We start from the raw sequence: 23,485 nt of genomic DNA, 5'->3' as shown, positions 1-23,485 counted from the left end.
AAAATGTGTCCATGCATGCATCACTAATATCACGTTGGGAGGGCTTAGAATGGTCCAGTACACTATTGAAGGAAACTGACCCATGCAAATTTAGGTGAAAAGGATCTGATGAACTTTGATAGGGTATGGAAAATCTGTTTGTAAGTACATAAACATAAATATTCCATGTACAGTATTCAGTACGAATGTACAGACTTTATTTCGGCACTCAGTGTTTCCCGCTTGTTTAATTTCAGTCAGTATGGTTCAAGCACTCACACCATGCACAGTGACCTTTATTAGTGTAAATGAATAATTCTTGTTCATTCAAAGTTGGCATTTGTTATAAATGCAGAGTATAATCTGCCTTAAAAAACAAAAAACATAAAAAAATCTACATTGTGGCCCTTTTATTTTGTAAACTTCATTGTAGCTGAACATGTACATAAATGTTTGTTGTTATTTTGTTGTTGTTTGTTTTTATGAAATGTATTAGTCTTCTTCATTCAAAGTTAAAAATGTGTGAAAATGCAGTATTTATTTTTAAACAAAAAGTGTACAATGTTAGGTCCTTTTTTTTTTTTGACTAGTGTTTTTTTTTCTTTCTTTTTTCGGTTACAATGTATATAAATATGCATGTTAATTTTCTTGTTGCCTTGACGTATCATCATTACAAACGGTGGTCCACTGGCCAAATGCTAGTGAGAACACCTACACATATGGAAGGATCATTCATAAATACCTAATACAGTTTATCCATTCTGATTGGTAGAGAGGGCATCACGAGGTGTTGTTTGAACGGATGATATTAGTAAAAAGTGTTATAACATGGGCGTGACACGCGCGCTTGCGCCTGTGCATAATAAGACAGTTTCTTCATTCCTATTGGTCGAGTGCCACATCACGCGATACGCGCGACGCGCACAGCATCTCCTTATAAGGAGTTGTTAACCCGAGGGGCCTAGCCATTTCGTAGCTGGAGGGGTGTTATGTTGAAAGAAATCATTGAATAGTTATAATTTTTGCATTTATTTTACCTTTTGACCAAAAAGTGTTGATGTTTTTTGACCGAAAAGGTATTTATGAATGGGAATCAAAGTGTGTTGAATCGGTTTTCAACTAGTGGGTTAAACCCGCCGAGGCCTGGTTCTTGATATTATTTACCTCGACTTTGTCTCGGTAAAATTATCAAGTACAGGCCTCGGCGTGGGTTTAAACCACTAGTTGAAAACCTCTCCACCATGTTCAATGTTGAAAGTCATCCGTGGACTACTACATGGACTTGAGCGAACAAGTTGGCTGACCGGTTAAATGATGAGCAAACTGGACATGCTGGCTTTGTAAGAGGGCAAACTCTGCTAATGTAAATATCCTCCCTCAATGCTGAGCAGTAACTACCCTGTTAAAATGGTGTTCAGAGCTAATGAGCAAACGCAAGAAATTATAGTTATTTTACAAACACTGTAGAGTAGGCCTACCAGTACATTTATTATCATTATGATAAACCTCTTTTGGGGGTGTTAAAAATGTTGTCTTGGCTAGCCAGCAAACAAAACAGGAAGCAATAATGATTTCACCAACATGCTGTCATTTATTCCCAAGCTAGTAAAAACACCTAATGAATTGAGGTCACTCTATATTAATGACATCTTACGTAAGGTTTTTATAATGTGCAAATGACCATCATGCCAGGAGTATGATACATGTACAAGTACAGCTGCAGCAATGTGACAGAATAGTGGAGTATAACGGTTCCCTAATAAAGAATTAGTCTACTTTTATAACAGAGCTTTGTGGCATCATCCAATACAAACCTTTTTTTGGTGTAAATCAGAGTGTTAAAATTCAATGAACACAAATTGACTGTCTGATCTTGTTTTTTTAATATGCATTTGAAAAAGTTCATTTCGCATACAATTTAACGTTCTTCATGTATTTACTCGCAATTCAACTCAATTCAATTCAATTTATTTATTTCATCACACATTACAAGTAAAAAGTGAAAATTGTTTTCCCTGTGTGCACTAAAAAGATGACCATCATTGTGTGATACAAGTACAGTACGACAAGGGTGTCTTACTCTTTATAGTACATTGTATGAGCTGACAAATTCAGACGATTGTAAACAGTAGAAACATGACTCTCTATACAATACCAGTAGGGCCTACGTATGCTCGTGTTGTCGCATTTTTATTGACTAATAAAGGTTCCACATAAAAATACTTCACATGCCAGTACCCCCAGTTAGCCAGCTGTCTTCATATTGTTCAGATGTACACATCTATTGTACGTATTCTGATGATGCAGACGCTAATTTGACGATTTTGTTAATGACTTACATTTATGTCAAAGTGAGGATTGTTCACAGGAATCACAGACAGAAGAATAACGATTAGTACAAAATGTATAACTGAAATTTAGACCCTACAATGTACATGGGGGTGTAATATATTTGTTCACTAGTTTGTTTGTCTGACCGTTTATTGTTGTACATATATAATGTAGGCATATTGATTTCTAGTACAATGTACATTATGTTGAGTGCAGTTAAGCCTATTAGATATTTTCCAATTTCCAATCTACATCACAGCAAAGTACATGCACTAACTACATGTGTATGTAAGACCATGGAGTTACCGCAAATTACTATTTCCATGCATATTACGTCTCGTCTACAGGCTCACAGTAACTGCGTGAACAAATATGACAAAGGATGTGTAGGCCTGAAAAATATAAAAAATGTGCACAGACTCGCACATAACGATATTCATGGTTATTCTGAAAAACATCCATTTGCCTGAAATGCTATAGTTTTTAAGAAATTAGTAAAACCAAGTGTTGATTTCCCGGGTCCAAACCTAATGTTTGAAACCAGTGAAAACATTGGATTTTTCACTATTTTTCTTATGACTCTTATTGACTGTTCGGCTATAAAACTCTCTAGCGCTATTGTTTCATTTATGATGCGTCAATGTATAAAAGGAGGATACTGTGTGCTTTGACAATTATCAATGATGCCCTTCTGCCTTTTAAGGTTTACAATTTATAAAGACTCTATTTGTTTACAGAATGTTTGATTTATGATGCACTTTGTAGTTATCTTTTCTTTCAACACAACACTGTGTTGAGGGTACTGTACCCTTCACCATCACAGTCAGCCATCATCAATTCACGGGAGCAGTTTGTACCATGACATTGACACACACCGTGTGGAGGTCTCTCGGTGTCAGGTGACAGATCACGCCGCTGACCTTCACCCCAGCCCTGCTCACAATGACATTGACACCCGTTGCCTGCAGTGGGGTGGTTGTCATGACAACTTTGCTGACACATTCCTGACATAGTTGGGGCATTAATGGATTCCTGGTGATGAAACCAGAGTGTCCCACTCAGTAGTAGGGAGTGGGCCACACCCACCTCCGCTCATGACCTGAGATGGATTTCAATTTTGTTTGTTTTGAATTCATGATAGATCATTACTGTACTCTAAACATTGTTATTGTTATTTTTGATGATCTAATCATGGAACAATGATATACAAAAAGATGCATTCGGGTTGGGGAGAATCATTAGTAGTAGAATAATTTGAAAGAAATATGACTATTGAACTGAAAACATTTTTTTTTTTTTTACTTGTTATTTCTACCCTCTTTCATTGTGTTTCTTTTTTTATGTGAATGCATGTTCTGCGAGCAAAGTAAAACACATTGTTATACACATGCACATGTGTGTTTAAAGCCGTTATACACTTTCGGTACAGAAAAGAAAGAAAACAAGTTCACAGATTTACAAATTACTTACAGGGTTTACAGAAGGTAATGGTGAAAGACTTCTCTTGAAATATTATTCCATGAAATGCTTTACTTTTTGAGAAAACATTAAAACAATATAAATTCTCCGATAGCGAGAATTACTGATTTATTTTTTTAAACACATGTCATGACACGGTGAAACGTGCGGAAACAAGAGTGGGTTTTGCTGTTATTTTCTCCCGACTCCGATGACCGATTGAGCCTAAATTTTCACAGGTTTGTTATTTTATTTATACAATTTGTAATACACGAAGTGTGGGACTTAGACAATACTGTTTACCAAAAGTGTTTAATGGCTTTTAAAAGGAAAAACAGTTCTATATACATGTATGGCCTACAGGTTCTACACATGACAATGTACTTCACATATTTTGTTTAAAATGGTGGCTGCTGGTTCGTGCACAATATACAATAAATATTTATTAAAAAGGTCTATTCAAAAAGGCATATATTCTGAAATATGTGTTTTGTTCCCTTTAGAATCCCCTCTCAATTTTTTAAATGTATTATTGGTACCCAAAGTCCCATTATTGTTAATCTATTTACCTTTTTAAATGTTTATTTTTTGGTGGTGGGGGTGGGGGTGGGGGGGTGAGCTCGAAGCTTGGGAACACCGATTTGTGATCCTCGGGGGCCTAGTTGAACTTGATTTCAAAAGCTATTTATCAATGGCCTGAAAGGGGCAAGGACATACCATGGTCAACCCATTATCACAAGCATAACTCAAAGGGTCAGAGTGGGAACTACAAACACAATTTTGATCTGTGTTTGTGAACTATATTAAATCTCTCAGTTGTAGTTGTTCCCTGGGGGAATTAGTATTCCTTGTTAATGCAAAACAAAGAACAGGTGTGCCATTCTACTTGGACCATTAAATCTATTAAATCTATTAGGCACAATTTAATTATGAGGAAATGACGATCAATGACTCCGTGCTTTAATGTCATTAATTTCATTTTCATACTCCATGATCAAAAGGTTATTAAATGAAAAATACTTCTAAACTTTTAAAACTAAAGCATTTTTATGAAATAATGCAAATTAAAATAATAATGCCCATATTGATGTCTTGAAAGCCCATACAAAGATGAAATTTGTTTGGGTTGGGTATCAAATTGTTGTTCATCATTTCATCATTTATTGTAATTTTATGTAAATTACACCATTATTAATATTTATGTTTATTTTCAAGAATCTTAACCTTTGCCTGTGGAGACCACTCTGACTCATTCCTGGTTTACTTTTCATGAAAAATGTCAGGAAAATTAATAAGAAACAGAAAATGTACGATGTTTTGTTTTTAAAGAGTTGTAGATTCTACATATGTACACGTTTACATGAGAACACTTTGGATAATGTAAATTTGGTCCCCTACCTTTTCTTTGACCATCTTGTTTGAGCAAAAGTTGGTTAAGTACTACATGTATGTCAGTTAAAAAAAAAGAGGTGGGTTTAGGGGGTTGACTTAAGAATTGACTAGAGTGGGATTTAGAACCAACGACCTCCGGATTAGCGTGCCGCTATTTTGTCAATATTTTTGTTCAGGGGTGCCAGTCAGAAGCCATACAACCATTAACTGCCGTGTAGCCAGGTATCACACCCAAATTACGATACAACCTGGGAAGCGGCAGCCTGGGGATAACCTTTAAAAGGGGGTGAGACTTTTTGTTTCAGATGTCAATATAAACCACAAGGCAGACTGACTAGAGAAGCCGTTTGTCGTTAAAATTTGAACAACAGGCAGGCCTGATTGCCTCCATGCCCCCTTGGTGCCTGTCAAATGCTCCCTAATAGAAATGTACAATTTCCTTATAATAGGTGCCCTTTTAGCTTTACCAAGGAGAATGTGCCTTGGTGCCCTTGCCCTTTCAAAAACGAAACATACATGCCTGAGCAAGGAGTAAACGTATTTATTTCTGAATCAGTTGGATTTCTACCTCCATGGTTCGATGATTTTCATAATAGAGTTATAAAACGTCATTTTGAAGTCTGACTATAATAAACATGCAAATGAATGCCTTTGTACACGCACCCTTCTGTAGGGGGTCTGTACTGTGCCTCCATTACATGTGTACCCCCATTCATCGCCTCTCTTCTAACACCTCCCAGCGCCCCTCTCCTAGCTGGAAGCTTAACCCTGAGACACCCCTTTGTGGTCCCCAGATTATTTGCCTGAACAGAGAGTTGGCAGGGATTTCATTCGAAATGAGTTGTGCAATAAGGGATGTTGGTTGGTCTTAAATCCATAACAGTAGACCAGTCAACCGCTGTAAATTTCAAAAACAGGATTTAGCTAACTGAGGCTTCTGTTGGGTGGGAAGGGGTGCCGATATGTTTGGCGTGTCTCTTTCTAAAGGAGTCACTAAGCTTCAAGGATCTTCTTTGTCCAGTTGTAATGGCAAGTCATAACAGACATGTGTACCTGAAATGTTTTGGAACCGGGAAGTAGGCCTATTTATGTAGCAAAAGTAATGCTGTTTTGCCATAGAATGTGGATTTCATTTATGTGCAATGAAACAGCCTGGTTATTTGTTAATTAATAATGTGCTTTGAAAGTGTACAATTCCAATCAAGGGTACCTTTTTATTGGGGCTTCCATCGATAGTAATATCAATTAAACAATTGTTTTTTTTAAGTTGCACTCTTTGGGAAAGATTTACATGAAAACCTCAGCATTCCCATCATGCTCAAATGACATTTTCTTGCCTTTAACGGATACAACTACTTTCATATAATTCTAAATTCTTATTGGTCAATCCCACAAAAGAGTAATTAACAAATTATGTGTAAGAATTTTTGTAGTAAATCGGAAGAAAATGTAGAAACAAAACGTCCTCAAAGGAGCTTGCCTCTGGTAAAAAATGTCCTACTGTTGGATATATGCCATCCTGTGTGTCGTTGCCACACAAGCTTTGGCTACTACATCTGACTGTTGCAAAAGACAATCTACTTTTATCCAATAAAGCAACAGCATATCCCAAACCAACACTTCATCATCCCAGTATTTCTGTTTTGTTAAACTCTTGTTTCACCTCACAAACCTGCGCCCACTTTCATAGAGGTGCTTTAGCTGAAAACATTGATCGTCTGCTAAGCAGAAATGAGCAGGACACCAGTCACAAATTGTACATGTGACATGGTAGTTTAGCTGGTAACCTTTACTATGGTAAGCATAATTTTGTTGTGCTGCTAAGTTACTTTTTGTACTTTTTAGCAGCTGTATGAAATTTGGCCATGATTTATAGAAGTTGCCCTTAGCGATGGCTTGAACCCTGGGTATTTGCGCCAGGTGTACAATTGTATAAAATGGTTTGGTTGGCTTGTCAGAAATCAGCTGATTCCCACATGTTTGCCGCACTGACAGACTTGTGATCTGCTGACCCGACCTGACTCACTTTGAATTGACCTCAGGTCAACCTACTGACCTCAGGATGATTTTGCATATGAAGCCATCTCATAAAATCTGGTACATTGTTCTGTTTTTAGCCACAAAAGAACCCAAAACAACACATTTGATGCGTATCATCGGTAGGCCTACATGTACATTTGGGCATGTGTAGTTCTAAAAATAGCTGGGCTGGCCTCTTGTGGGTTGTAACTTAAGTATTTATTTGATCGATCGGTTTGTAAATTTCTTTGCTTTGCTTAAAAATGAGACTTTTAGATTTAGATTCATTTTATTTTGTATTCTTCCCCCTTTCTTGAGGGAGAGACAAAATACAGAGGGTAAAATGAAATTGGTTTAGGTTGTGAACATCATTTCTTTGTCGTTGAATGGTGGTTGAGTAGTGTGGCTTGTCGTGGCCGAGCAGTCTAGCTCACCGGACCAAAGATCTGATGTTGAATGTCAGTAGCAGAGTGTGGGTTCGATACCCACTCTCTACATGAAACCCCTGCCTAGTGTCCTTACGGATTGTGAAGGGGAGTTACCCTGTTTCAACCCCAGGAGTACATGTAGTTCGCAATGTGCCCCTGGTGACAGTTGATTTATTAATGTGTGACAGTTGATTTGTCAATCAGTTAATGTGTAGCTCTCATCACCTCGAAGTGGCCATCCGTCTGGGGCCTTGTGCTGTGAGGCGATCTCTCTGACAAAAACTTTAAAAAAAATTAACATTGAGGAAATCTTGTTCTGTTTGCAGGCATCAAACGAACCATCATGGGAATGGCAGTATGGATCAGTCAGGCTGAACAGAGTAAGTAGAAAAGGACTGTTGCTTGGAAGGAGGAAGCATTTCCCCCAAAATATCCTGTTTTTAATTTTTTTCAATTAAACCAAATTTGTTACGCTCCAACTATTACAGACAAGCCCTTTCTTACTGGCATCTTAAAGTGGATAGTCTTTCCAAGCTTCATCTTTTTCTAAGTATGGATTATCTTTATGCCCAGTAGCTGAAGCTTTACTCCACAGCACTTTCAAATCAGCACTGAGAACTTGTGCGTTAAATCACAAAATAATATAATTTTTGTTTCAATTTCGGGGCAATGTGCATCTGGTTTATATTTTGAGCATGTAATAGCGCTTCACAGTGGATAACGGCACTTTGTTATTAATACAAGCATGATCAATTCATCAAAATGGCATAGTAGATGCGGCATAGCTTTTGAAAAACTTAACTTATACATCAGACCCTTGAGAAAGGTTACTTGCTGAAATTGACCTTTAATATATTTTGCCTACTATGAGAGCAGCACATTCAAATGAGCATCAACAAATTCCCATATTGAAGCATAATTTGTATGAGAATGATACCCCAATGAATTTTAAGAAAATTTAAACCAGAACAAATGAAATGAAATAAAATGAAATAAAATGAAATAAAAACTGAAAGGGTAGAGACTAGAATGAGTATACTCTTCCATAGAACCAATACATGTAATAAATATCTAACACCTTTAAAAGAGAACAACATTGTAATTGAAGTTTGCTTTTCTCGATTTCCACTTTGACAGAATCCAACTTGTGGCTTTGGTTTGGCAGTGATCGGGGGCATCGACAACCCAACAAATGCTGGGGAAATTTCCATCATTGTGAAAGACATTCTGCCAAATGGACCAGCTGACGTCAGACTCAAGTAAGTACAGTTACCAGACCGGCAACAGGGAAGGCTGTGTCTGAATAGACTTTTATCACGGTGTGGCCATCTTTAATTTCTCCCATTGATACCAATGTAACCAAACCGAGGCTGGAAGACCTTAATAGTCTGGTTCCTGTTTTCAAAATGACTATTTGCATTCATAATTGTTAGTTGATACGAGGAAGCATGAAAGAGACCTATTGGCGGCTATGACTACGCCTGTTGCTAAAGGGTGTTGCTAAAGATGTCCTATGTAAACCTTAACCCATTGTGACGCAACAATGTTGCTGTAGCCATTACTGCCAGGTCACACACGATCAAAGTCTAAAATGCTGAAGTCAAAAGTGACCAAGGGTGTGAAAAAAAAGGGCGAAATCATTTCTGATTTCTGATTCAGTTTCAGTTTGTTCTTCTGAAGTATGGTGAGGAACAAAAAACACAGAATAATAGCCGAGCCTTCCAGTGCGAGTTTTGATAGATACATCTGTGAGAGCGCTACTCTTTGTTTTGGAAGTTTACACTGCAATAAAAGTGATCAGAACAGTTGATGGCAGGATAGGGAGCCTGTCAATTTATCTGGGTACTATTTATTTGATGAAGGAAATGAGGTGCAGGTGTTCTGAACTGTCGCATGTCAGGTACTCCAGCATGACACCTTGTGCTAAGGTAGTTCAGGTTAATAGGCAGGATAGTCCTTTTTTTATAGGACTATAGGCCTACATGTGCTTGTACATAGTCTCCAAAAAGAACAATATATACTGCCACAACTGCCAACTCTCCCTGATTCTGACAGAAACTTGCCCTGAAAAAAAAACAGATCTTTCCATATTATGATGAACACTTTTGATTAGGGAAGCTTTTCCCCTTTTATGCTGCATGTAAATTTTAAATATCTCCTTGATTCTGGTATAAAAACCTTCCTGATTGAAAGATAGATAGATTCGTCAAATGTCACCTCTGTGCTGGTACACAAGCAAACATTTTTGCACCCGAAGAAAAACAACAACCTGTTTACGTCAGTTTGTACTGTGTACTGGTCTAAATATAGATGGGTCTGTATATTTGTGTCGTCTAAAACAGGTGCTAGGTACATATATCTTTATGTCTCAAAGTTTATGCGTTCTCTCCCTCAAAATAGCACAAAACAAAATTGTAAATCCTCCAAATGCAATTTTGCATTCGGTAAAAGCAAATGGGAAACATAGGTGACCATAATATTTTTCTCAAAAAGGTCGTTCACCATGAAACAGTAGAGTTCAATAGCTGCTTCACCATGTGGGCTTCATCAGCTTTGATGATTTCCTGAACCCTACTCTTAGAGTTTTGTCCACAAGTCGTATATCAATGCAGTATATTATATGTGACAGATTGTTGGTAAGGTATTCAACACAAGATCACGCACCACTCAATTACAAGTCCCTAATGACTGCTTAATGAATACAGTAAAGCTTTGTAAAAGCCTTTGTATATCAGTGGTCAAATGCCAACGGTTATTAACTTGATTTATTATTCACTACTCTTCTAAAAGAAAGCGGGGAAAACAAACCAATCAAAAGCACTGGGAACTTCTTATACATGCCTTCAGTCTATTTTATGAATTTTTTTGTTTTGTACTATCACTTTAAAAAAAAAATGAACTGATTTGAATTCATTCCATTGGCCAGGTGGATTCATTTTATGTGTGAATGTGTGAAATTAAATAGGAAATTACATATTTTTGTTTTCCGTATACAGGGACAGAGTGTTCATTCGGTTTCATCTGAATATACATTTTGCCCAAAGCGGATTCACATTTCAGATAGTGAAAGCTTTCACTCTGTTTTGATTTTGTTTTTTGGGGGGTGGGGGGGGGGGTGGGTAAATCAGAGAGGGTGCCTGTGAAAAATGAGGATTTTCTTAAAGGAACACGTTGCCTTGGATCGGTCGAGTTGGTCTTTGTAACCGTTTGTTATAAAATGCATGGTTAGAAAGATGTTGTAAAAGTAGAATACAATGGTCCACACAAACATGCCTTGAAATTGCACGGTTTTCCTTTTACCTGGATGACTAACACTGTCGGCCATTTACATGTATGGGAGTCAAATTTTTGACTACCATAAATGGCCGACCATGTTAGTTCGCACAGTAAAAGGAAAACCAGGCAATTTTGAGGCAAATGTGTGTGGATCATTGTATTCTACTTTTAAAACATCTTTCCAAACATATGCATTTTATTAAAAAAACGGTTACAAATGCTTTTTATAGACCAACTCGTCCGATCCAGGGCAACGTGTTCCTTTAAAGACACTGGACACTACTGGTAATTGTCAAAGACCAGTCTTCGCACTTGGTGTATCACAACATATGCATAAAATAACAAACCTGTGAAAATTTGAGCTCAATTGGTCATCGAAGTTGCAAGAGAATGATGAAAGTAAAAACGCCCTAGTTGCTCAAGTTGTGTGCTTTCAGATGCTTGATTTCGAGACCTCAAAATCAAATTCTGCGGTCTCGAAATCAATTCAAATATTTTAGTGAGAAACTACCTCTTTCTCGAAAACTACTTTACTTCAGTGGGAGCTGTTTCTCACAATGTTTTATACTATCAGCAGCTCTCCATTACTCGTTATCAAGTAAGGTTTTATGTTAACAATTATTCTGAGTAATTACCAATAGTGTCCAGTGCCTTTAACGAATGCAGTTGACATAATTTTATACTCTCTTTGCATCTGTTAAATAGGAAAAACGACAGACTGCTGAAGGTTAATGGAATTAGTATGGAGAATGTGGAACACGCTGTTGCAGTTGGAGCTCTTCGCAGTGCAGGAGATACTGTGGTCATTGTAAGATTTCCCTTTGGTTGTCTTTTTTTTTTTTTGATGGTCTGTTTTTACGGAGTGTTCCCTCAATAGGAGACTTTGAAACACTAGGTGGCAGCAGACTTGCCAGTTAAATGTCCTTTGTTTACGTAGATTCTGAGCACGCGTACATTACCGAGAACAATGGATTTTACCTGGTAAGTCTACTGCCACCAAACGTCCCAAAAGTTCCCTATTGTTTTGGTGAAACCAAACACCTGGAAATTGCTGCCTGTTGCTGCCAAGGTAGTAGTCCTGGCTGATTTCATACTCCTTGGGGTTCTCCACAAGTGGTTTTGGACAAGCGAGACCTACATGTATTCCTTTATACATGTAGCACCATGTTAGTTTACAAGGTGCGGTGGCGCAATATGCTGCCGATCATACCAGGGTGAACACCTTCTCTTTTCGATAAGTGCAGTGGGTTCTTTAACATGCAGTTCACAACACACGGGACCAACAGCTTTACGTCCAATCTGAACGACCCAGCAGTAATGGTTAAGTATCTTGCTTAAGGATACAAGTTTTACGAGTGTGACTCGAAACCACACTCCGCTGATCAGAATACTGGAGCTTGAGTCCAGTGTTCTTATCCGCTCAGCCACGACACGCGTCAATATTGTATATTGTAACGATATTTGAAATGATGATTATTTCCCTCCAGGAATACAGACGGAAGACCCAGGCCCAAGCGCCCATCACTAAAGCCCAGACACTGCCGGCGTACTCCCAGCCGCCCCACTTCGACACCACTGATAATACCGGCTCTTACTACACGCCCCCGAGCCAGAGGTCAGCCTCTCAGCCGCCGAGCCGCCGGATGGGTTCACAGCTGTCTCTGACCAACTCCCAGGGCCGCTCGGCTGCACAGAGGGAGTACATCACGTTAAACAAGACGCGCAACGAGGGCTTCGGGATGCAACTGGGATGGAAACTGTTTGTGCAGGGGATGAGCGAGTACGGTGTGGCTTCCAATCAGGGGCTCCAGAAAGGGGATACAATTGTCAAGGTTAGTAAACAAATCCAGAACATACACAAATGTCTCTTTTTTGTCTTTCAGTTTTGTCAGGCATACAGCTTTTTCAGCTGTTTAACTGAGTTCCCGCCCCCTATTTTTTAAGTGCCATAGAAATCTGAAAAACACACAAAATGGTATAGAGACAACGTTTTTCCATATGTATGGAAAACCCTGCCCTGCCAGCATCCCAAAAAATTGCGGCGGGCGAAGTGCAGTGCTTGTGCGCTTTGACCAGTATATTTGTTTCATAGAGAATCCAGGGTTATGATTGCCAGCCTAATATTGAATTGCTCATTTCATAGAATACCAAAATGTAATTATCCCAAGTGAAGTTAGTCATCTCAGTTGATGAATATAACAGGCCTCGGCATATTACAGGCGTTTAATAAACCACGGCATCTACAGCAATTGCTGTGGTGCCCTTTGCCAGGTTCTTATACAAAGTTACATTTTCCCCATAGAAGTGCCCCTTATCAGAAGAAAATTGCTGTGCCCCTTTAAGGCCTAATATAAACTGAATTTGATAAACATAAATGAAAAGGAATTTTTTTGTGTTTTCTTTTTGTGCCAATCGCTGTTCAGATCAACAATTGTCCCGTGGAAACTCTCAGCCTCTCCGACGCTAAGAGGATCATCCAGACATCTGGGAACGCCCTCAACCTCGAGATCATCCGCGAGCCTCAAGCGCCACAATTCTCCACACCAGCTTACGCCTCGCGGAGCGTGGACCGTCTGGATCGGATGTCCCTGGGCAGAGGGGAGGAGCAGCAGCCCCCACTGCAGAGAGGTTATACTGACCCCCAGCTGCAGTCGCAGGCTCCTACTCTGACCAATCAGATGCTCCAAGAGCAGGATGACGATCCACTGCACAGCGCTCTACCACCAAGACCTCCACTACCCAGAGGAGAGCGACAACCACGTATGCATTTCCGTTCTTATTATCCGTGTTGATGTTGCGGCTAATTTTGCTGATTGCTTTCCAGGGCCCAATTTAATAGAGCTGCTCAGCACAAAAAAAAATTGCTTAGCGTGAAATTTCTTTCTTGATAAGAAAAAGGACTACCAACCAAATAAATGTCCTTGTGATTTTCAGGTTAAAGCAAACAACAGCTGAATACCAGTAACAAGCAATATGCGACAAATAGAAATTTGGTTGGTCATCCTGTTATTACCAAGGAAGAAATTTCATGCTAAGCAATTTTTGGTGCTTAGCAGCTCTATGAAATTGGGCCCAGGTTGTGACATAAACTTTGCCCTGATCCCTGGCTACGTGGCAGTTACAGGTTGAATGACTTCTGATTGACACCCCTGAACAAAGAAACTGATAGAAAAACAAACAGGGAGACAAGTCAACATAAGGCCAGATTCTAGCTCAGTTCAGAGAGCACCGGCACTTTAATCTGAAGGACCCTGGTTCAAGTCCCACTCTAGTCAAGTTTTCTTCGTTCCATACAAATATTTTTGTTGTAACTTATATCAGATCACGTTGGTCCCATGTGCTGTGTAACGCATGTTAAAGAACCCAGTGCACTTATCGATAAGAGAAGGGGTTCGCCCCGGTGTTCCTGGCTGTGGCTGCTGTATGCGCCGTAGCACCTTGTAAACCCTTATAAGGTGCTAAATAATTGGGTCTCAGAATTCTTTACTGCAATAACCCATCTTTCTGAAAGTTTGTATATACTCAGCGCTTTAAGTACCTTGTTTGGTAGATACGTACGCTATATAAGACTTCGATATTACTATTATTATTGTTATTATTATTATTATTATTATTTTTTTTTTTTATTATTATTATTGTCCCATGAAAGTATTCTGCTGTAACAGTGAACAAAAATGAATGTTAAAAAACCTATCCGTGGCAAAGCATTAAACAGTCTTTTATTCCCCCCTCCCCTCCCCCCCCCACCCCAAAACAAAAACACAGAAACCTTCTCAATGCCGCCACCCCGGCCTCCAAGCCCAGGGAAGACAGAGTTTATGGGGTAAGTTTATAAATATTTATAATCCAACTAAAAACTAGTACCCGGTAGGTGTTTTTAATATTTTAATCAATTTTTTTTTTTCAGTCAGTCATTATTATTTCATTATTATTATTTCTATTATCGATTGGTTGTTTTTAATTTCATTTGTGTTTGTTTGTTTGGGGGGGGGGGGGTTTGATTTAAAAAGGGGGGGGTTCAGAACTCCTGTATTGCTGCATGGAAAGAGATTTTGCTGCGTGAAATGTACTCAATAACTCACTACTAAACCATCATGTGCGGTAGAACATCAGTCACCCAAAACAAAGCATGGTTTTCGTTTGTTCCTACATACACTCATCAACTAGACCCCTCAACATCCACTGTAGCAAATAGTTCTCCTCTCTCAATATCCACTCTAGTAACATGTAGTTCTTTCAATACCCATGTTTGATGGCTTCGCTAATACAATTTTGTTTATGAAATTATTATCATATCATGCACAATGACCATGTAGGACTTTGTCTAGATGCATTTTGCCATATATTTTTTCTATGGCCATGAAATATTGTAAGTTATAACACACCTCTTGCTCGTTCTGTATTCTGGTTGGCTGAAACACGGTCACGCGGGATGAACTAATATAGGCTAGTGATCGCGCGCACGTGTTTTGCAGGAATAGTACCAGAGCGGGCACAAGTCTTTGCAAATAGTGCCCGCGGTAACAGCGCCCTCTCTTGACTTGAATCCTGAACAAACTACAAAATTCCTTTTTCTTTTCTTATTTGACATTTTAAGACCAAGCTGTGTTATAAAACACATATTGACTGGCATATTTTGTCCAGCCTCAGTTTGGTTACAATGAGTTGGTATAGAGTAAAATCAAGATGACCACACCGTGATAAAGGTCTATGGTTTACAAGGTGCTGCGGCACAATATGCAGCCAATCAAACTGTGTTCAGTTGTCCACATGTATAGGGATAGTCGTTCCTTGTAGTGCCTGTAGACCTTTTTGCATTGACATCACCCTGAGATCTAAGATGCAGCTGTTACCACTTCCCAAGTACATCCTGTTTCCACAAACAATGCTGAAGACAACCTTTCATCTCAAGATGGACATTCACCTTTTCAGCTGATTGCTTGATTTCCTCTAAAGTCTTTCCTTTCTTTCAGTGTCACAGAAACTGAAAACGCTGCACAAAATATCTTTGATTTGCTTGGCAGTTATACTTTTACTATTTCGCAATGAAAAAGTTGTTTGTTCACGTAATGTATGAACAAACATTGTTTATACATGTAATGTGAGATTCATTTAGTAAAGAGCGGTTCTAGATTGCTCCTGTTAATTTTTACTGTTAATGGCCAAAACAGACATCGTATAGATAACAGTAAGTAACTATTTTACTCTTACTATTGAGTGATAAAGAATTCAAGTCAAAAACGCACCTCTCCGCACGACTTTTTCAGCTGAGAGTAAACAAAATGCTGTCTAAGATAATGATAGACTCATTGATGTCAATGGCAGCTAGAACTTAGAAGACACTTGTTCAGCATTGACACACACACACCAGGGAACGTTTGAACAGATTTCGTGCACACAATTATTGAGTAGCAAATGGTGATTTTTGAATTGTCAGCTATTAGGCCTGGGCAAATTATTTGAATATCTGGTCAATGGCGAATAGTATACACATAATGAATGTTTATGAGTGCAATGGTGCGAATATGTTCATGAGTTGAAAGATGGAATGTTCTATTCAACGAGGCGGAGCCGAGTTGAATGGAACATTCCAGCTTTCAACGAATGAACATATTCGCACCATTGCACGAATGAAAAACATTCATTATTTGTTTTATATAACATCCAAGTAGAACTTTGTCATTTTGATTGAAAGAAACAACTTTCAAAACAAACAATTTCAACTGTAGAAGCCGAATGCTAGTAATTTTACTATGCCTTCTTGCAGTAACACCTGCTGCGTTACCAAAGACACGCGCACGCAGTGATGTTTTTACTCAGCTTTTTCGTTCCATCCGAAAAGTACCATTGCACGCTGGCAGCGTGCCAGCGTGCAATGGTACTTTTCGGATGGAACGAAAAAGCACGGCGAGTGACTCAGCGTGCAATGGTACTTTTATTTGCTATCACGTGACGGACAATCCTCCAATCAAATGGCAAGGATCTGCTTGGGTGTTATATAATTTGTCTTAACCGTAACCGCGAATACCGTTTTTGACCTAACCGGATATTCGCAAGGGGCGCGGATACCTTTTAATAAACCGGACAGTCCTCTAATTACAACCAAGAAACCGGATTCCTATTATACGCGATCGTCGGGGCGACGACCGGCAGATAGGAATGTTTTGTATGAATAAAATTCCATTTAAACAGCATAAAATAAGTATTATGCTATGCACACCTCCTTAAACAGTTAAGACAATGACATTTCCGACGTATTTTGTTCAATATTACGAAAGTTTTCCTTCACATAGAGAGTCAATCACAACAGCAAAAGCAAATCACCATCTTTAAATTAGATCTGGTTATTTTTATGAATGAACCGAGTGACACTGTCTAAAACATCCCATAAGATCTCATTCACAAACGGACGACCACAAACGAACAGCGCCCTCTAGTGGGAAAAAACAAAAACGCCCTCTAGCGGTGGGAAAAAATATTCGAATATCCGGTTAATTTCGGATAGTTGGCCAGCGGTTAACCGAATACCAAACTTCACTATTTGCCCAGCACTAGCAGCTATGCTCTGCTATACAAGGGAAATCGTTCACTGCACATATACTAACACCTTTTTTTTGGGGGGGGGGGGGAAATAAAAATCAAAACACCAAGTTTACATTTTGTAATCAAAGCTAAAGTTTCAAAGGATCAATGCTCTGTAGACCGGGTGATGTGCGTGCAGGCCAGCGACGACATTACTGTATATTGGTTTTAACTTGTGCAACCAGTGATGATTTTTGCATGCAATAAAGTACATGCAAATGTACAGGTTGCATGCAAAGGGATACATGTACATACACTGTACCATATTTCATGAAAAGATCATTACCATTTATCATTTTAAGAACATTACCTGAAAAGGTTTTCGCATCAAAGTATTTATTGTGTACTGTCCTAATGGCGAGGTGATCATCAGACTGTGTAAGGGTATTTCAAATAAATAGGTGATCCGTGTTGTAACATCTATTAAAATGCATGTAGCCAGTCACCTCATTCTAACTCATGGCTCCTCCCTCAATCGACCTCCACCAGGCATTCCACAGCCCTCTAACAACGTCAACACTCGCTCCACTCATGCGCACCTACTCCCTCGTCAATTGAGGGCCGGTCACAGTGCGCATTCCTGCATCACGTCTCTGGCTGGGCAAGCAAACCGTCTTTATTTTCTGTGAGAGCTCCGCATCAATGCCTGAGTATGACTCGGTTCTTATTCCAGGGGTCTACGTCGCCTGTAGCCGAGAGAGCGTCAGCGTTTTTGCAAAGTGGGAGAAGTTGATCCTCTGTTTTTTTGTGAGGTAGACTGGTTCCCAATCTCATTCTACATTTAACCAAGTCACATTCCCATGCAGCACCGGTCTACTTATATTTTCAGCAAACTGCACTTAAAAAACCCAAAGTGAATTAATGAGGGTTCTAAAATTTCTTCCCTTTTTTTTCACGTACATTTATCATTTGAGAAAAAGCAATTTTTTAAAGAAAATGTTCAGAAACATGTCGTGTGTAGTCTAGCATCATTGTCATCATAATAGTTCGTGCCTAAGCTGCGTAGACTGGTATCCAGACAACCTTGTATTTGTATCTTAGATTGTTTTGAGATGGGGAGCCTGTCTTTCCGAGGATCAATTTCTTGCACAGCGCTGAGACACAAGGATGTCGTCATGGTCTGGGTTGGAGAAGGATGCTACGAAGGCGAGGCTTAAGAGTTTGAACACTCTCACATAAATATGCTTGAAATTCCCTAGGCCCCTTTCGCACGGTCTCCTTGGAATGCAGCCGCGGGGAATACAGCCACAGGGAGGCCCTGGCAGTTTTGTTTAATCCCATGGTTACCCCGGCGCACTTTTTCACTGTCACTGTCTAGGCCCCACAGGGCTCCGGCTGCACGAGATTGTAAGAAATCCTTGGGAGAATACGCGAAGACGGTTTTAAAATAACGTATTTTGGAAGATATCGTCTGTGAAAAAAAAAAAAATATTTTGTTTTAAGAACCACAGAGTTTTATAAATTACAATTACTCCTACCTACTCCACAGCAGAGGTAATGATAACTACAAGTATTCCCTGGGGTATGCCCACTTGCCGGGGTAGATGGGGGGGGGGGGGGGGGGGGTAAAGTGGTTCTAGTGTGAATGGGCCGGCTGTTATTCCCCAGGGTTGCAATAGAGTGGTGTGAAAAGGGCCCTAGTGGGCTTCCTAGTGATGCAAAGTTTCATCAATGGCAAGTCTGTTATCAATGTTTCCTTTCCATGTTTTAAGAAATCTTGGCGTTTGACACTTTATGAAGCGGCTTAACAAATGTAGACTTATTTATGTAGCACGTTACATCACCATGTAACCTCTTATGTTTTAAGATACTGATATAAACACATCATGTAATCTGAGGTATAGTTTTTGGTGTTTAGTAAAACCAAGTAACTAATTTCATGAAATTTAACTATAACTAAGTATAAAAACAATATTTGATCAGTATTCTGAAGCTGTCCACCAAATCATAGCTAAATTTTTTGTGGGATGCATGACTGTAACATGTTACACCATTCCACAAGCCACCGCTGTCACGTGAAGTTGAGTTGACGTGCCAAATAGGAATATAATTAGGGCGCTGGCTGATACCCAATCATGTGATGATCCATCCAGCGCGTGATCTGATCTTGCATGGGCCATCATCTGGCCCAAAAATTTTGAATAATTGTGCATTGAACCTGTGACAGTTTAAGATACGTATTACCTACATGTAGGTTAGGATAGTACTACTGTAGTTTTGAAACACGCTCGTGTGGAATACAGACAATTATGTCGTTTCTACGTTTCGTATCCAACGAAAGGTATGTGGGACGCGAGCGTGCTTTATTTTCCCGTATTCCTTGAGTGCACGTGTGATGAAAAATTTATCTTCAAGTAAGTTTGACCCGCATCTTTACACTTGGTAAAAAAAATGCAATGTACTTATGTATACTGGGTGTGTTACAGGCCTTGCTACATGTATGTAGGTTTATATATGACACCTTTTGTTGCTATGGGTTGACTTATCGGAATTTTCTTGAAGATGCTACATGTATCACTCGGCAAGATTATAAGTGCCATCTTATATCATCGCAAGCATTACTTACACACGAAGCGGTGGTGGCTAGTGGAAGCGGTGCCAGATTATTATTTAATCAATTTTGAATATTTCAGTAGTCCAAACTTCCCGTAGAGTGCCATCTTTATTCAGACTTATCGGCAAAAAAAACCCAAAAAATAGTTTGAAGTAATTTTGTTATTTAATCTTCTTTGTTCCCCGATTAGTAATAGTGATTAATTAAATACTAATAAAATATGTAAATATTGGACTCATTCTATAAATAATTGATCCATTATGATATATTAGTGATATTTGTGAAAATATTTGGGCATCGAATCTTTTTAAATTTCTGCAAGCAAAAAAATGATGATGATGTGTATATGATTGGAACCACAAAGAACTATTTTAATATCTAATCCTGCCATTCTTTGTTTAAACTGATTGTTCTGCGAATATTTTAAAATGAAATACATAAATTCCTACATTGCAGTGTACAAATAGTAGTTATGGGCATTAGGTTTTCATTTACACACTGGAGTAGCCGTGGTTTCTTCCTACACTCAAAAACAAACAAAATCCAACACCATGTAATGCAGCACCCAAAAAACTGTTGGACTCTGATTATGGCATAAAAAAGCCTGATCCCCCAAAAAGCAGCCTCGCTACCATGGGCAGCCTGCCCTGTCGATACCACTCGTCACCAACCAGTGAAGGGTTGCACTGAAAATCAATGCTGATTGGTTTCCCACAATTGACTGATTTGCGTGGAACGCCCAAAACAAAACCGCACACAGTGTAGACTTGTCACAAGAACGACACGGGACCAGATTCTCTTCAACTTGATAAGTCTTTCGCGGGTTACCATTTTGAGCGATCGCAGATTGGCCACTGGGCTATTAAAGTATCCAATAATTATGTGCATAATTCAAAATTAAACTTTGGGGTTATGATCAGAGTATTTGGGGGGACAAACGGTGCGATGAGACCTTACACCATTGGGAAAGAGGTTGCATTTAAGCATTCAGTTTACTTGTGTACAGTCCTGAGTCTGACAGAATCAAACAAAACATGCTGTTGGATTTTGATGGCTGAGTGTTAATCATCATAAATTCCACAGCTGAAATAAAAACCTAAACTTCAAAGATCGACTAACATTATTTTATTTTTTCTTGTTGGTAGGATAGATAAAACTTAGCAACCATTTACAACCCCGTCTATATTACAGTCATAGAACAGAATTCTACAAGTATTCCAACTTGAGTTTAATCTCACTGTACATATATTCTAATTAAAAATGATGTAAAATTATATGATTAATTATTCATTGTCGCGCTAGATATTATTACAGGATGTGCTAGTACACGTACACAATTTTGTGGTTGATACCATGCCATTAAACACGGTTCATACTTCATGCGATTTAAATGTTGACATCAAAAAATTCCCCACAAATAATTTGCAGGGGTTGAGTTCTGCTCAACTCTCTCGCGAAAATCGCTGCGAAAAACAGAGTTGTGACTTCAAATTCACGCGAGTTCACGTCAAATTCGCATCGCATTTGCAGGAAGTATACACCGGGCTTTACTGGATCGCGTACATCACTTAGAAAGCAGGAAAACGTTTATAAAAACAAATTTTTACAACACTATTGGTAGTTAATGTATTCATCAATGTTCTAGTTGATGACAGTATCGTCTCGAATCTGTAAGATGTAAGCACCTTGAGGTGTGTCAGTAATTCTTGTGCAAGGTGGAGACAGAAGACAGAGGGTACGTTCATGGAGGTTTGCGATATTGCCATGCGATAAATCTCTTGGAGTAGCGATGGCTCTGAAAAGCCGATTCATTCATAGAGTGGTTTCTCTGTATTGGCAATAGACAAATTTCATTTGGGATATTCTGTTTCAGTACCACACTTGGACAAAAGACTTGGTCGGTATTGCCTTGCTTTTACCCCCTGAATTTTAGTTTTTGGTCTTGTTAACATTCTATGTAGTGCTTTTTATAGGTAGTAATTACATTACATTGAAACTTGTACTAATTGGTATTGGCCTGCAATTCAACACACGCAGAGGCTAGTTGAAAACTTTAATAATAATAATAATAATAATAATAATAATAATAATAATAATCTAAGGCTACGGGACGTAGCCCGGCTCGAGGAGTTACCGGCACAAAGGAAAATGAGATCTTTCTTTTGCATGCTGTGATAAAATGAAATAATAACAATAATAATAAACAGCATTTATAAGGCGCATTATGAATAAAAGATTCCTCTATGCGCCTAACAATAAAACTAAAAGGCTAAACAGAAACAAGACCAATTAAAATCATAGAGGCAAGATACTATTAAACCGAATAATAACCGACAAAACGTTAGAAACAACAGACCTAGATGAGAAAAATGTTTATCTGACCAGAATTTATTTCACAAGACCAGGGCCCAATTTCATGGCTCTGCTTACCTCCGAATTCTGTGCTTACGATCGCGATTCCCCGCTTACTAGCAAGCGCCGAATTTCTGTGTAGCCTTGTAAGCATAGAATGACTAGTAACGTGAAGTACGCACGCGCAGAAGCCCAAATTCGACGCTAATCGGTGAAATACGCTTGCCGTAAGCACAGAATTCTGTGCTTACGGTAAGCAGAGCCATGAAATTGGACCCAGAGAGTCTTCATGAGCTTTCTCGCAATTTAACAAATAATTTCTTTTTTAACAAGCACTAAAAGAATATTTTGAAACTCAACGGAATTAATTGTAAAAATACCACAATCAACATTTGAACATCATTTCTTTCTGTTTAAGATACATAATGATTACACACTGACTATTTTTCAATTGAAAAACACAAGACAACTAGACTTGTCAGGTCAGGGCCCAATTTCATAGAGCTGCTAAGCACAAAAATTTGCTAAGCATGAAATTTCTTCCTTGATAAAAACAATATTACCAACCAGATTTCAATTTGTTGCATACTGCTTAATACTGGTATTCAGCTGTTGTTTGCTCATCCTGAAAATCATGTGGCAATTTGGTTGGTAATCCTGTTTTTATCAAGGAAGAAATGTCATGCTAAGCAAGTTTTTGTGCTTAGCAGCTCTATGAAATTTGGCCCTGGTCGGATTCTGAAATCATTGGCCTCGTGCTTGCAGTCCAATATCAAATTCAAGCCTTGTATATAGAAGCCTTGTTTATAAGTGTAGCAAAAGCAACTTTCCAGTGTTAAATTCAAGTGGTCAGTTTATCATAGTGTTGAAAGGCAAATATTTATAGCTTAAATCAGAAAGTCTGTTTTTGTTTTTTGTTTTTTTTTGTAAATGCTGATGTTTATGCTGCTCATTCCATCAAATGTACTTTGTAATTTGAAATGAATTGGACAATATCAATAAATGCTCTAATCTGATAAACACCGTTGCTTTTGTCAAGATCATTGTCAAAAATGTTCTTTTATCTAAGTAAGTCAATATCTGGAAAAAAATAGACAGGCCTAGTTTTTTTTAT

The 23,485-nt window shown here is 38.7% G+C and overlaps 1 protein-coding gene across 3 annotated transcripts in view; it reads left to right on the top strand.

Annotated features, from left to right (window-relative positions):
- Window positions 1-23,485, top strand: part of LOC117288441 (tight junction protein ZO-1-like) — a 70,348-nt gene that overhangs the window by 23,979 nt on the left and 22,884 nt on the right. For all 3 annotated transcript variants that reach the window (XM_033769304.1, XM_033769306.1, XM_033769303.1), the window contains exons 4-9: window positions 7,934-7,987; window positions 8,745-8,866; window positions 11,589-11,691; window positions 12,371-12,715; window positions 13,307-13,643; window positions 14,649-14,706. In XM_033769304.1, coding sequence (XP_033625195.1) covers window positions 7,934-7,987; window positions 8,745-8,866; window positions 11,589-11,691; window positions 12,371-12,715; window positions 13,307-13,643; window positions 14,649-14,706 — 1,019 coding nt within the window. The remainder of the gene's footprint in view (window positions 1-7,933; window positions 7,988-8,744; window positions 8,867-11,588; window positions 11,692-12,370; window positions 12,716-13,306; window positions 13,644-14,648; window positions 14,707-23,485) is intronic.

The sequence above is a fragment of the Asterias rubens genome, chromosome 3, assembly GCF_902459465.1.
Source record: "Asterias rubens chromosome 3, eAstRub1.3, whole genome shotgun sequence".
In the NCBI taxonomy this organism is placed as follows: domain Eukaryota; kingdom Metazoa; phylum Echinodermata; class Asteroidea; order Forcipulatida; family Asteriidae; genus Asterias; species Asterias rubens.
This window is presented reverse-complemented; position numbering and strand designations above follow the sequence as displayed.